The following is a 15,395-nucleotide window of genomic DNA, read 5'->3' as shown; positions in this document are numbered from 1 at the left end:
TGCAAAAACAGTGTTTTGAAGCTTATTCGAGGACAAATCGGGTTTTTTTAGAATTGTGTCTAACATTTTTACACTTAAATGTTTAGACATAACCATATGAAATGTGTTTAGGATCAAAACATTAAAGTGTTTAAATGCTAGATATTTAACTTTCTAAACACCAATCTGTTCTCGATTTTTTCTTTGTGTTAGATTTTATAGTATCATGGCTTTGCATAAGTAAAAATAAATGTTACTGGCATCAAGCTGTAGGCCTATGCGGGTTGGTTTTCGAGAGCACTGGATGTTGTGACCTAGCTGACAGGGACTGCCATGCAAAACTAATGTAAGTAAATCATTATACGATTAAGGGATCTGGAATGAGCGTTTTGAGCGTTTCGGCAGTATTTTTTGTGGGACATGAGAGCACATCAAACATATCGAATTGGATTCTGAATACGAAGAATGTCTTTCTGATATCAAATAATTTTCATTTTTTGAAATTCACGATATAATACAAATTTTATGACAAATTATTAAAATTTGATTTTTTTCACATTTTTGATATATAACAGTCCTCGAAGTAATTTTATAAATCTAATGATATATTCTTAAAGTGTATGTAGCTGGGAGGAAAATCCGACGATCAATTGAAAATTTTGACCTTTCATATTGAAGCGGTGTTGTACAATTGTAAGCATGGTGAGTGTTCATTGTGATTATGAATCCCTTACGCGTCTATTGTTTGAATAAAGAAAGAAGAACACATTTTGGCACGTAGGCTACGTACATGACGGAAAATTGGAATAGGCATCACGTGTGAAAGAAAGAAAAAATAATTTCATCATTACTTGCTTTATTCATGGAAGAAAGAGATAAGAAGGAACCACAACGACTTCGATCGGCCAAGTTTTAATCCGCTTATCTAATGACACATGAAAAGAACCATTTACCGCGATCGATCAGGAGGATGTGAGTTCATAAGGGCAATGTCGGGGATTATAGGTCACAATCGATGTGGAGAGATGAGGTCTGACCGAGTCTCCTATACACAGGTTACGCTTCCTGTGGAGGGGCGGAACCAAACTGGCTGATGTAGAGACTAAGCCAGTTTGCGTCGGTCTGATACTCGTCTATCCTCGTCTTTGACCATGCGCAGATCTGGCTGGTCAGGAAGATATTTAATATCCCGAATTTATAATAGGCCTACCACTTCCATCGTATAACCGATTTGCTAGAGAATATTAGTTACCATGTTTGATAAGTTCGTATTTATCGTATAATAAAATGTAGCCAAATGTATATATGTGTACATAGTGTGTGGATCCACTCTTCTACGGACTTGGCTACTAAGCATGTCGGGAAGGATATGGCGGTATGCTGACCTGGGTCAATATGTTCTGGGCAGATGAGGTCCGACCGATTGCCTACGACCTTGTGTGCGATCATGTGTGACAGGCAATTCCCGATAATAATCAAAGTTCCCTGGATCGAAGCTTGGCGAAATCATTACTGGAAAAAACTATAACAAACCCATCCACGAACAAACAAACGCTACCCGGAAGTAAGATTCTGGAATTTCACTGATGCTCTGAACCTTTTTTAGACGAATCCAACGAGCCAAGTCATGGTCAGGATTTGGTCGGACATCTTTGGGTAGCCGCTAGCACCAACCTGGTGTTTTGTCCAATTGTGCAAATAAAAGCCGCATAACACCTAGGGAAGATGCAAGGACGAGGAGGGTTAATAGAATAATAGCTAATAATATATAATGGAGATAATTCCGCAGGTAATCCCGTCGCATCTATTCATACATAGTCCTTTTGTTCGCAAGTACATCAATGCATAGATACCGCGTGTAGTTAATCCGATTATTATGTCACTTCAACAGCAAATAGACCATGTAGAAGCTTGTAAACTTTAATCATTCTTTTGTCTACCTGTGTTTTCGCGGAAGGTGTAAAACGGGTGATGGAATGCAGTTTAAAATTTCCGCCAAGGCCGAATCATTTCACATTTTGGGTGCATTGTAGCCGACGGCTACCCAACTAAAGGCTGCTAGTCAGGTGTAGGAGTGCGTGGATTTGGATTCCTCTATAGTAGCTTTGTTTTGGGATCTACATTCAAACTGTTTTCTTGATCGTGTTGTGTAGAAAATGTCCTTTAAAACATTCGGCCGTGTTTTTTTTTTTTTGCTGAGTTTCATCTTAATCAAATAATGTAAGAATTTGTGACTTTTTCGATGAAAAATAGAAGTAAAATGTTCTTAAATAATGCACAATGTTCCGGTTGAGCCCGGTACATGAAACCTGTTTAATTTCATAGCTTATATGTATATAATCGTAACTAGCTAACTCGTTTCAGTACCAAAGATTGCCAACTCTGAGAAAAAAAGTCATCAATGTTCGGAAAAATTGGGCAAAATGGAAGAAAGAGATGTAGGCCATCAATGACCGATGATCACGTCACCAGAGAAAATCTTATAGACGAATCCAAATCTACGCATTCCTACACCTGACTAGCAGCCTTTAGTTGGGTAGCCGTCGGCTACAATGCATCCAAAATGTGAAATGATTCGGCCTTGGCGGAAATTTTAAACTGCATTCCATCACCCGTTTTACACCTTCCGCGAAAACACAGGCAGACAAAAGAATGATTAAAGTTTACAACACAATACGCCGTAGAAGTGACGTAGTTAATCGGATTAACTACCATAGCAATAGATGAATACAATTTTGACTCTACCGCCCTGCACTACAACGTTCACGCGGTACCGATGCATTGAACCATAGATGTCAAAGAAAGGCTGATCACTCGCACCTGTAACATACGTATCTTTGAAAAGAGCGGTATTGTATTCAATCTATGTTTGCTGACATACACAGGTGATTAGTGTAATCTGCTTGTAGTGCAGGGCGGTCTATTCAAAAATTGTATTCATCTATTGCTATGGTAGTTAATCCGATTATGACGTCACTTCTACGGCGTATAAGCCCTACAGTTCCCTTCGGCAAAACACAGGTTGGTGCTAGCGGCTACCCAAAGATGGCCGACAAAATCCTGACCATGACCAGGAGGGTGAAAGTGCATATAGGAACAATGCCAAAAACTACGTCACGCCGGTCACGCTATTGTTCGACTTAAACTACATCATTCGCCATTTTGTAAATATTAACGCATGATCGTTGCTTTGAAGTTTCCACCGGATAGTCTGTGGATAGCGCAAGAGCATGCTTTGACCATGCGCAAAAAAATGAATATCATGAAGATGTTTAAGATTGATTCTTAGATGTTTCAAAAATTACCGTCATATTGCATAGATTCATCAAAGAATGGTTTGAAGTACTAACCTTATTTAGTAATTTTTAAAAGTCGGGAGAATTTTACAAAATCAATGTTTTTACCTGTCGGTATTACAACTCGTGAAACACATTAGTGATGTGCCTGGGTGACCTAATCTACTAACCTTTAACGTTTCCTCTATGAACTCTAACCCTCCTGCAATATGGCGCCTATTGTCTAGAGTTAAACTACATCTTTCGGTGTGTTACGTAATACTACGATGCCTATCCCATTATATCGATCCCTGCCATGACTTAGCTCGTTGGATTCGTGTATAGGGTGCTTGCACGAAAAGTCATTAGTTCAAATCAGAGAAGATGTAAAGAAAGGAGATAGATCCAGCTATCCTCAAACAAAATATGTGTGTTGCCGCTCATTCAAAAGCAATCACGCTATTTAGGTTTAACAATAAAATACAACAAAAGGGTTCGAACTCATGACGGTGTGATACACAAGTTGCTGCTTACTAGTTTTAGGGAAAGGTCAGTGTCTGTATACCATCAATACTATGCATACCATGCATGCAGATCCTAACATCCAGTTTATTTCAAATAAAATATGACCGAAGTTCCATGGCAAATAATAATTTTGCACGCTTGGTTACGCTTTCAACCTCTACGATTTATGATACAGCCTATTTTCAATTATCAAAATATCTTTATAGGTTTGCAGGAAATGACAGGAAAATACATAAAACAATAAAATATAGATGATCAAAAATCATCCCTTTTCTAACAAAATCCTAAAACACTCTCCTAAATAATTAATAAATGTTCCAAATTGGGCGGATGTTTTTGGAATCTTTACAAAACTACATTTCTTTCTTATAGTATCCACGTGTGGCATCCCTTCAGAGCAACATCAGGTACTTAACACACACGTGTCATACTTTATAGTATAGATTCTCTATAGAAACATTGGATATGGTTTCAATTCTGGAGTGAAAATTAATCAACCGTAGTCGGCAACAGGCATCACATCAAAGGCTACTTTCAAGTAGATGTGTAACTACTTGAGAATAAAGGACTATGAATAGGTGCAACAGGATTACCTACGGGATTATCTCCAGGATATACCGTTCTCCCTCCTTCTTTTTCAACTTTCCTGGTTCAAATCATCCTCCAGACACGCTCCAGAAGACATGCAAATACATGGAGTACAATACCAATCACATATTCAACGCGGGGTATTGATCAAAGTAAATCCTCGTGAATTACAATGTCAATGAAATGTCGGTAAAGGGAGTGGACAAAGTGAATGATTTCGTTGTGGTTTCTTCTTATCTCTTTCTTCCATGCTTTATTATTATAGACTATAGGTTACTACGTATACATTGTACTGCAATGGCTTTACCATGTTTTCTTCTTACTGTAACGATGTTGTCGCTGCTACCTATACAATTTGTATCTGCCCAAGGTAAGAAAAGCTGCTTACTCGAGAAGTCTAGCCACGAATTTATTTCACGATAGCATCAGACAGGGTCTAATTCTGCATAAAACCGGGCAACGTTATTTCTATAGATCTGCTGCGCATTCAAATTGCATTGTATTGCATCGTAATTTCATTTGTGTCTATGCTAATTATGTTTACACAACATGAACTCACGTGTTTTCAAGCAAATTCGCCGATAATAGGTGATCAAAAGCGATCGGAATGTTACAAAAGTACAGATCGCATTCAGCTTACTTCATATGAGATGATCTTTGGAAAAATACGGCATAATTTGTCTTGGTGTTTGCGGAATGCCATGCAGTAAAATATTAATACGTTGCGGCAATTCATGATTGACAACTAACAATCGGCGTGTCCTTCGTATCCTCCACTGTCAATTTCTTATCCACTCACTAATCCTCACAAAAGCTTTGTGTTGATTACGTAATGTGTGGAGGCAAATTGCAATAAGTACAATGAAATAATGAGTAAGGCGGGCTCCGAGGCGGGTTTCTTCTTCATCTTACGTAACAGTATTGTTCTACCAAAAAAACCCGGAAGCTTGTCGTTTGGAGCTCTAGCTGAAATACAGCAAGATAATGTAAGATAGTAAATGTAAACCTGTATTTTAGCTAGAGTATCTCGAGCTAGATAGCATCATATTCGAGGCTAGTATTAAAGAGACCATAATTCGAAATCTTGAAGAAATCAATGAAGCCAAACACGACGGGCGATCGCATCAAAAATATTGTTACAATTACACTTCAACTGAATTATAGACTGTTCAAAATAGCCTCGGCAACTTTTTCTCCAAAGTATAAGATACACTTGACTCATCAAAAGAGCTTTCATCCAAATTCAAACATCAGCAGAATACATAACAGGCGTTGCAAAAACTGTCAACGCTGGTTGCTATCGTGTGTAAATTCAAAGCTAGAGTTCTTGAGTAAGAAGGGTTAAGAGGCAAAGAAGTGATTCATAACACTGGCAATTACGTAGTCACAGATTTTAATCATGTACTACCAAGGAGCTTAGATCGCAAGGAGAAGCAATAGATTACGTAACGCATTGTTCCTTTGATGCCGATTTGACTTGCCGACATGCTATTGATAAAAGTGGTACCATTGTTTCGAACAAAGAAGTTCCGCCATTAAATTGGTCACTGACTCGAAAGCATATTAACGGTTTTCCTGCCAGGTGACTGTCAATAAGTCAAGCAATAAACATATTTTGCAAGATCTGGATGCGCTCTGTTCACAGAGGTACTGTACTATATTCGTCACTATAGACTCATGTGGCACAACATAGCAAATTAGTACAGAAAATTGAAATAGAAGAAATTATGGGAAGTTTAAAATTTCTCTGCTCCAAGCCACAACTTATTGTAGTTGTTTCTTGTTATGCAAATGAGACGTTTTACGGTCGGTAGCTTTTTAACACTGAGATTTCGGACCTTGCTTTTGTTATGTTCCCTTTACGTTTGCACGCAGATGACACGGCAAAAGTCTTTCAGTGTTGTGCAATTATTTGGGGATCACGCCACATGAAAAAAACGGAAGATAAAAATATTGCTATGTGTCAATCGATCACTTGCAAGAATATATGTGTATTTTGGAAAAATAATACAAAGAAATCTTTGTAATAACTCAAAATATTTTCAATATTTTTACACTTTTTTTGTGAACGTTAGGAAGTGTAGCACAATCCCGAGAAATTTACTTCGTGCGTTCGAATTTTAACTGGGTCTAGATATGCCATCATTGATGGTAAAAAGTGCTTCTCTTTTGTTAACAAATACTTGTCGTCCTGCAATTTTCTGTGAATTTCTTAAAAACACATTTGAACCTAAATCTGAAATTTGGAGGTTTCTAATTTAAAAAAGAAATGTATTTTGCCCCTTGTTTTCGCCACTGTTTCTGTGCCGAATTGAACAGTTTGTGTAAAAACGTATTAGCATGCGTAGTCGCTCGTTGGCCCATTGATATCGAATTTTAGATTTTCCATATCGATAGTAAAAAGTGCTTCTCTTTCGCTCACAAATACGTGTCATCCTGCAATTGTTTTGTGAATTTCTATATTTGAACATGTTTTGTGTACAAAACGTAAGCCTATAGCATGCACCTCGCGCTGTGTGGCCCATTGAGATCGATAATTTTACTGGGTTGAGATTTTTCATAGCGATAGTAAAACGTGCTTCTGTTTCGTGCACAACAACATCTCGTCCTGCAATTTTCGCTGAGTTTCTAGAAAACTTGTCTAAACCTAAATCTGGAGCGCACTTTTCAAGAAAAAGCGATTTTTTACCGAATTGAACAGGTTTGCGTGCAAAACGTATTCGTATGCATCTCGGCTGTTGTGTGGCCGATTGCGATGATTTAAAGTTGGGGTATAAACGGTTCATGTTTACGTTGTTGATAATCAAAAAAATTTTAAGGAACCTTAAACATAATTTGATTGTTGTTTATCTTAATTTAGTCCCCAAAATGTGTTGCTTACTGCACTGCTCAGCGTCCGTGCAGTCACCAGAGCAGGTCAGTTACGTAATCCAATTGTGCTGAACAACAGGGGATTAAGGCCTTTGCAACAGTTTGACTGATTATGATTGCAGTCTCAACGCAGGACAACCGATTCTTTAGAAATGCATAGTCGCGCTAAAAGTCGATCGATACATGTTAAAATCAGCACAATTCAGATATACACCTTGTTGCTACGAAATTAATTTTCTCGGTCAAATATAAAGCAATATTTTTTTTTCTTCAGTAATGTCAGTTAAAAACATTGTGTATGGATATAAATTTTTTGAAAAAATCCTGGTGTTAAAATTAGGTATGAAATTGTGTCGTTTAGTGTAAGATTTATGAATTTTATAGGCCTTACATCCGTCCACGAGCTTTTTGCGGAATTCATTTTTTAGCGTTTCAAACTAATATAATTCGCTAAGGAAAGATATTTCCCACCTCTGTAAAGCACATCGTGTGGGGTCTATCTATTATCGTTTTGTCAGAATTTCCGTTTTGATTTCACCTTTTTTCACGTCATGCTCCTAAAATCTCAAACTCAGTACTTTATCTCGAAAGCAAGCAGCATAAATAGTCGATAATTCCATTGATCTAATCCAGGTGTCTTCTGCATTAAAAGCAAGAAAAAACTATTTAAATGTATAGCTATAACGTGCTACTGCTATATAAATATTATTATACCGGTATGTAATATTATGTATAATAGGCCTATCGGGTGTGGGGTGGGTGCAGAGGTGTGTGAGGTGGGTAGTAGGGGGTGTATATAGGGAAACTTTGGGGTGGTACTCAACACATTTTAAATATGACTTTCAATGCAAGGCTCATTGTTGCCACAAATGTGTTTTTTTTTTTCCTTTAGGTTATTTAATAGGTTTTTTTTTTAATAAACTTTTCCAAAAGTAGTTTCAAACAAACACAAACAAAAGGCACCATACCCAGTCATCTTCACGACAATTGAAACACTAGGTCAGGTATTAACATCCAAGTTATTCTGTTCTATTCAAGCACTTTTTATTAATTGCTTGAACAGGTTTAAGTTAACAATGATAATGAATGGTTCTTATAAGGCACAATCTCTTCCGATGAGGAACTCAAAGCTCGTAAAGCACGAAATTGACAAACAAATATAAAAACCATCAATTTACAAAAATTGGTTTTGAGCTGGCGTTTAAATACGGTAACGAAAGTCTGGGGATGTTAAAAGGTTATTTGGAAGTGTGTTCCAAACAGTTTATAAAACATACAGCGTAATATTTATGTTTTGTAAATGAAAGTTTTGTTTAAAATATTGCCCAATTGCATGTAAGATTGTTGATTTTTTTACCAAATGTTGGGGAAAGTTGTTTTGAGGAGAAGCAAATTTCAACACATTGGTCCGATGATCACGCTGATGATGAAATCAATCACGCACAGTGTCATAGGAGCGCTAGGCCTGGAGAAATTCTTTGCTATATTGAAGTTCTGGCAACACTGTAGCCAGGCCGGTCTTCATATCACTGCATAATATGGCACCCGGGGATATCGATTTACAATGAAAAAATTTCAGCTGGTAGTAAAAAAAGGTGAAATCAAAACGGAAATTGTGACAAAACTATGATATATCGCTCACGGTGATTGATGTGCGTTAGAAAGTTGGGAAAAATCCTTCGTTAGCCAACTATATTACTTTGAAAAGCTAAAAGGTTGATCCAAAAAAGGCTCGCGGGCAGAGTTGAAGCATATCAAAATCGAAAATCTTACACTAAATGACTGAATTTCACGCCTAAGTTTAACACTAAGATTAAAAAAAAAAATACAGTATCAAGCATTACAGTTTTTCCTGACATTTACTGAAAAAATGAAAATTATTGCTTTTCATTTGGCCGAGAAAAAAATTTACACTGAAAAGGTGTAACTCAAAATTTTGTTCATTTGAATACCAAATTCGATCGTTTGTATTGCCTCATTGAATGACTGAGTGAGCCTTGCAGAACAATAAGAATCGGTTGTCCTGCGTTGAGACTGATTGCTGGAATGTTTGTAAAAACCGGTTCAGTCACGCACTGTATTGATACAGTATGGCATGTACACAGTATAGGGTGCTGCTCCTGGGTTAGTTGCGCTTTCGAATAATGCGTGACTGGCGTATATTTTGTAATCAAAGAAGAGTTTGCGAAATGCGGTTCAAACATTTCGCCCTTTTAAACCCATGCATTACCCCTACATTGCCCTTTGAACTCTCACCCCTTTTCCACAGACCTTGGAATTTTTCTCAACGCTGATGCTCAGGGTTTGTATACGTCCGAGTTAAATGATCTGACGGACTTCCGCATCGAACAGTCGTCGAATACGATTGGATTGAGCCGCAGTATAAAGTATGACCCAGGCGAGGAAAAGATTTATGTAGCTTCGTGGGGAGAAGATAAGATACAACGTTTAAATCGTAATGGAGCGGATTTGGAAGAATTGGTTACTTCACTGGAAGGTACGTTTGGTATTCATACGAACAGGGCCCGATTCGCTCGCCCAAATTGTACAGCAAATATGTTAGTCTATATTGGCCAATGGGGGGGGTCCATCTCGGGTCAAAGGAATTTGAAAATAATGGGGGGGGGGAGCGAATCATATCTTAGTGAAACCAAACACCCCATTATAGCTCAAAGAATACCTGACTTAACATCACCAGCCAAACACCAAGAAGCTCAAATTTCTGTGGTATATTAAAAACTTAAAAAACTATACAAGGAACTGATGATCCTCTTTTGCAACATGGCTGTCAAAAGCATCCATATTGTAATTAGGAGGTCATCGGTTCCTTGTACAGTTTTTAAAGTTGCGTAGTTGTATTTCTCATGCATGAAAACATATAATTAGACACCAAAATTACCGAAATCGGACGTTGTGAACTATGGCCAGAATTTAGAAAGGTCGTTGACCTACTGATGAACATTTTTCTTCATAGCGCCCTCTTGAAAGGTCTGACACATAACAAACTATACATTTTTGGAGTCCTCATGACCACACGAGTAATTTGATATATTACTTGACATAATTGGAGCATTCTGAAAATTTGACCCCCATGAAACCTTGATTGACCCCTCCCCGGTATGCCCGGAAGTTTCAGGAGGTGAACCCAAGCTAAATTGATTCAGAAGCAATCAAAGATCCCAAAATAACTTTCAAATTTTTGTTCTATGAGTTGGTCACGAACTCTACACTACGGTCTTCTACTAATATATAAACTTATAAAATAATGCAAGGTCTTTGAGTGACGCTCAAGCAGACGTCAGCTTCAAAAACGCATCAATGTGATCTCCCAGGATGCGAATCCATAATATAAGTGTCTACACGCACTCAAATCCAGGAAATGACCACGTCTTGAGCGCGTTTCTTGTAAGTGCGTTGGGGTGCGTGTACGTGTAGGGTGTTCATGGCGAGACAGTGTACGTGTAGGGCGCTTACGACGCGATGTCGTCTGCGTATACAAGTGGAGATCATAATTAAACGCATCCAAGGAATGCGTTTTAATATGGACCCCGACTCCTATTGTAGAATCATCCATCGGTTGTCTTTTTTGATGAAGGGTATAATAAGCTTACTATGTTGTTTGCCCATTATGCGCTTCCTAAGGTGTATCCGTCGGACATGAACGATGTTCCCCCATATAAGAACGTTAATATATCATTATGTAATGTTATTAGATTCGAAGTAAATTGAAATGTTGTATTAAAGTCTCTCAGATAAGCCAGCTACATTATAAGGGATGGTTACCTTCATCAGATACCTGATAGAGTAGGAATAACATAGGTACTTGTAAGTGTTGGGTGGGTATTTAAGGTGGTTGTTCGTCAAAAACAGTAGCTGATTAGTTGAGTTACAGTATATAGATATTCATTTTTTTTCTTTTAGGTCCATATGGATTAGCCGTAGACATTGAAAACCGCATAGTATATTGGACTGAATATCAATCCACTGTTAAGACCGGCATTAACTATATTAACATGGACGGTACTGGCCAAGGAGAGGTTCCCAATACCGTATTCGGTCCGAAATCATCTAGGGTCCTTGATTTTGGAATTGAGACTGGGTAAGTATGCATAAAAGAAGCATTTGCCCCAGTCGAACTGAATGGTGTGGGGAAGCTTTCGAATGACCGTTGTGCCATGATTTTCTTTCTGACTTTTGATCTAATTTGAGGTGGTGGGTCTTTGGGCTGCGAACAAGTAATAGTGGGTATTTTGGAGCTGCAACAGTCAAAATCAAGGGTCTTTCTTGTCTTTGGGGTTGAAAATTGCCTGAAAAACAGAAATGTGAGGAATGAGCACTGTAGGGGTCTTTTAGAGCTGAAAATGATTTGTGTTAAGTACCCATTGCTTAACACTTCTATAGAAATAAACATGACATGTTGCAATATTTTAAGATAGCCTCGAAATTGTTTTCTATTTCTGGTCTTTAGGTTTATTTACATTGGATGGACAAATAATCCTCAAATTAGGAGATTCTCTCATGATGGTACGACTAACGAGATACTTATAGCGCAAAGTGATGGCATATCTGACCCAGTAGGGATGGCGGTCAACGAAGCAGGTCTGTACCTATTTACCCAATAAGAAAACGTAATTTATTCGGTATCGTGTGGTAGGTATTCATGGTGTTACTTCGATACCGATTGACTAGCTGCCAAGAATCATGAAAATATCCTTAATTATTTACCGTTCATACATACTCGCGATATAACGACGTTTCTGATTGGATTTGAGACCTTTTTTGCTGGTCATAAATACCGTTTATGACCAGTATTATTTATTAACACGATGCACGATTTGCTTATGAGTGTCATTTCATTCAGCAATGTTTAGACAACGGAACACTTACGCTGGTTTCATACTACCCTGCCGCTTGCCGCTGAGCGGCGTGGCGCACGCGTATTGCCGACAAACGGACACAATCAAGGCTTGTCATTGGTTGAAACGCCCTGCCGCTTGGAAAGTATGCTGGAGGCTTTACACTCCCAAGTAATTGAAATCACTTTGGTTAGCTCCGTGAGAACTAAAAAGAAAGAAGGTAAAATCGAAACTGTCAGATTCTGATCATTTAAATTGTTTGAGTAGTGTATTAGTATTCGGAATTATATTTCAATAATGGAATTGACAATATTCATATCATACGTCTTCCTCTCTCAAATACTTTTTTAAACAGAAAATAAGTTATATTGGAGCGACAGGTCTTTAAAGAAGATTGAAATTTATGACTTACAGACGAGCTCTAGAACTGTTCTGTTTCAAGGTAGGAAAGTTTTGCACATATCGACGTACTCGTATATTATTGAAATGTCGTTGTTAAATTGGCTTTATATACCATCTTAAGTAATGTTTTTGTACCATCGCCATGTAGCTGTCAACCATCGTGCAAAACGAGTCAGAATAACTACTGGTTTAATTCGGTAATAAAAATAAATCTAAATAGGTATCTGTACAACACATTCTGTTTTTAATAGCTAATTAAACCATTTATGAAAGAGATACTTACTTAGAACATTAGGAAAGATGAGAAACTATGTCTGCATTATTTACACGAGTATTACTTTTTGCCAGCGCATCTGCGCATGTTCAGGGTCCAGTTCATTAGTTAATACTAATTTGTTAATACGTATTTATGATCGGCTTCTTGTCTGCACTGTCCAGCTCTTTCACAAGATCCCGAGCTCACACTGTCCCCAGTGTAGCGATCGGAGTGGTGCCTCTCTTAATTAGGTGCTCTCAAGTTCTCCGCGGTGACTTTAGGTGTTTGGCTTTGATTTCCCGCTGAAGTGATTAGCATTGTTTAGGGCTTGGTTCTCTTTCTCGACGTTGCAGCGGCAAACGCCGAGACAAATGTTAGCTGCTGCGGAAGACGATGGCGTAAAATAAGCCGCAATGTCTGTCGCAACGACAATCCCCTATAAGATGTCGCAGTATGACCTGGATCTATTTCACTAAACTTTTACCCCTTCGTATCTCAAGTAACCGTTGGTAAGTTTCGAATACCCTTTTATCAGACGTAAGTTTACAAAGGTTCCCTGTAGTACGTAAATCCCTATTACTTACCACAGTTGTTTAATTGCATGTAAAACGGAGTCATTTTAAAGAAATGCTGAACAATGATAGCGTATAATGGTATTAAAACATCAGCAAAGAAACTAACAAATGACAAGGGAATTTTCCGAAAACTTTTTATCATGAAATTTTAGGTATAGCTCATATTATTTGGCTAATCTAAATTAAAAATAATGTAAATAGCGCCCTCAATTTGCACACAAATGTAAAGTTTATAGAATAAAAATTACTACAAAAAAGCAGAAAAAGATGAATAATTTGATATCTTAATAAATTGATAGAAAATGTATATTTATATACAGTTTATAAGTGTGATAGCTGTTGGTATTATTCAGGGCTAGAATTGAACATTGTTTAAAAAAATTAATCATTGACCACATCAAACAACCGTGTTACGAAGGGTACTGATCGTAAGTAAGTTGAGTAAAATGCAAGGTACGATTGATTTTGAGACTTACGAAGTTTTGATAAGTTGAGTGAAATGGACGCCTTATAACAGATCACTTCACTTCAGGGAATTTCAGCGATCAGACATGTCATGTTTTATTGGTTGATTGCTTGACTTTTGATTGATTGATTGGTTATTTGATTGATTTACATGCAGGAAGCAACAGCGGTGACCCAAGAGGCATAGCAGAATATAAAGGTTATTTGTACTTTTTTGATGGAGGGTCACCGTATCGAATTGCTTTGGATGGTTCTGATACAACGCCGGAGCTTCTTACGTACGCTCTACAAGGCGGTGGAGGGAGTAGTAGTCTAGATTCTGTGTGGGACCTCGTTATGCATGATGATTCTGGTAAGAATGCAATCTGTATGTCCGTGAAGTTAAAGGTCCGTAACCCGATCGACAGCATCATCCCCTCGATTTTTTTCATTGTTGATGAGGTTTAATTTGGTATCACATGATAGATACTATTTTTCTCATTACTATCCTAAAATTCGACGCTCCAAGACGATGTATTTCCGGAGAAATCATGAAACACAGCGGTTTTTACAGGCTACCAGTTTGTAGCCCGAGGTACTCACACCTCCGTCACTACGATTTCCACTGTCCTTCTCCGTACGAAGGTCTGAGACTCCTGAGCATATCTGGTCCTACTGAGGAAGGAACAGGGCCATGATGTTTCGGGCTAACCAGTTTGTAAATACTAAAAATTACTTCGGATTTCTCGGCAGGGAATTAATTGCGAATCATGTCTCCTCAACATCTACTTTGGTTTCGCGTCATACACATTCTGTGAAAAAAGCGAACCACACTAACTGCTGAGGAGACAGTGCGCCGTATTTATTTATAAAACTTCCACGACGGACGTAGTGGGCCGAATAGCTCAATTGGTAAGCGCATCATGCGTTACCCGAGGGTACCGGTTCAAAACCCGGTATCGGAAGATTTTTTTCCTCTCCATTTTAACCCAAACTTTTTACATTCATTTGAAATGTACACATTGCAAGGGGAAATATATTTTGTTTCCTTTTTTTTTTTTTTTTACGAAAAAACCCAAATATTTTCCGTTCAATACGGGCCGGGCATTGTACAGCATGTCAGTCATACGAACGGGAATTGTTGATGTTGCTTGCCTGCCCAGAATGCAATTCACGTATACCAAGGTATTGGATTGCAAATTTGGCTATTTATTCACATTTACGCTGAAAATGCTCCGTTTTTTCACAAAGCAGCATAAAGGGGATATTATTATTATGTAATTAAAGGGGATATTATTATTATGTAATTTTAAAGACAATCCATATCCCAAACCAATAGGGCTACCCCCCTTTAAAGGGTAAGCGTGGGGTACAAATAATCATCGTGATTTAGTATAAAGTATAAACCGTCACCATACAGTGGCATAGCTGCTAGGGGAAATAATCCCCTGAAAAAGCACGTATTTGGTCCCGCTTACTATTAGTGCAGGGGAAATGGAGAGAGAAGGAGACGTAGAAAGGAAAAGAGAGATGAGAGAGTTAGAGAGAGGTCATTCATACATATGACTAATGTTTAAAAGGCAATATGTTAATGGCCAAGGTTGACTTGTTTAATTACAGATAC

At 38.0% G+C, this 15,395-nt stretch overlaps 1 protein-coding gene across 1 annotated transcript; it reads left to right on the top strand.

Annotated features, from left to right (window-relative positions):
• Positions 1-15,337, top strand: LOC140163646 (low-density lipoprotein receptor-related protein 6-like). The gene is made up of 8 exons (XM_072186961.1): positions 1-325; positions 4,633-4,737; positions 9,508-9,735; positions 11,160-11,337; positions 11,707-11,837; positions 12,450-12,536; positions 13,950-14,144; positions 15,261-15,337. Exons 2-8 carry the CDS (start codon positions 4,665-4,667, stop codon positions 15,335-15,337), a joined length of 969 nt encoding a protein of 322 aa, XP_072043062.1. The 5' UTR covers positions 1-325; positions 4,633-4,664.
• The last annotated feature ends 58 nt before the right edge of the window (positions 15,338-15,395 follow it).

This window comes from Amphiura filiformis, chromosome 11 (genome assembly GCF_039555335.1).
Source record: "Amphiura filiformis chromosome 11, Afil_fr2py, whole genome shotgun sequence".
In the NCBI taxonomy this organism is placed as follows: Eukaryota; Metazoa; Echinodermata; class Ophiuroidea; order Amphilepidida; family Amphiuridae; genus Amphiura; species Amphiura filiformis.
Note: the sequence above shows the minus strand (reverse complement) of the source record. Positions and strands in the feature narration are given on the sequence as shown.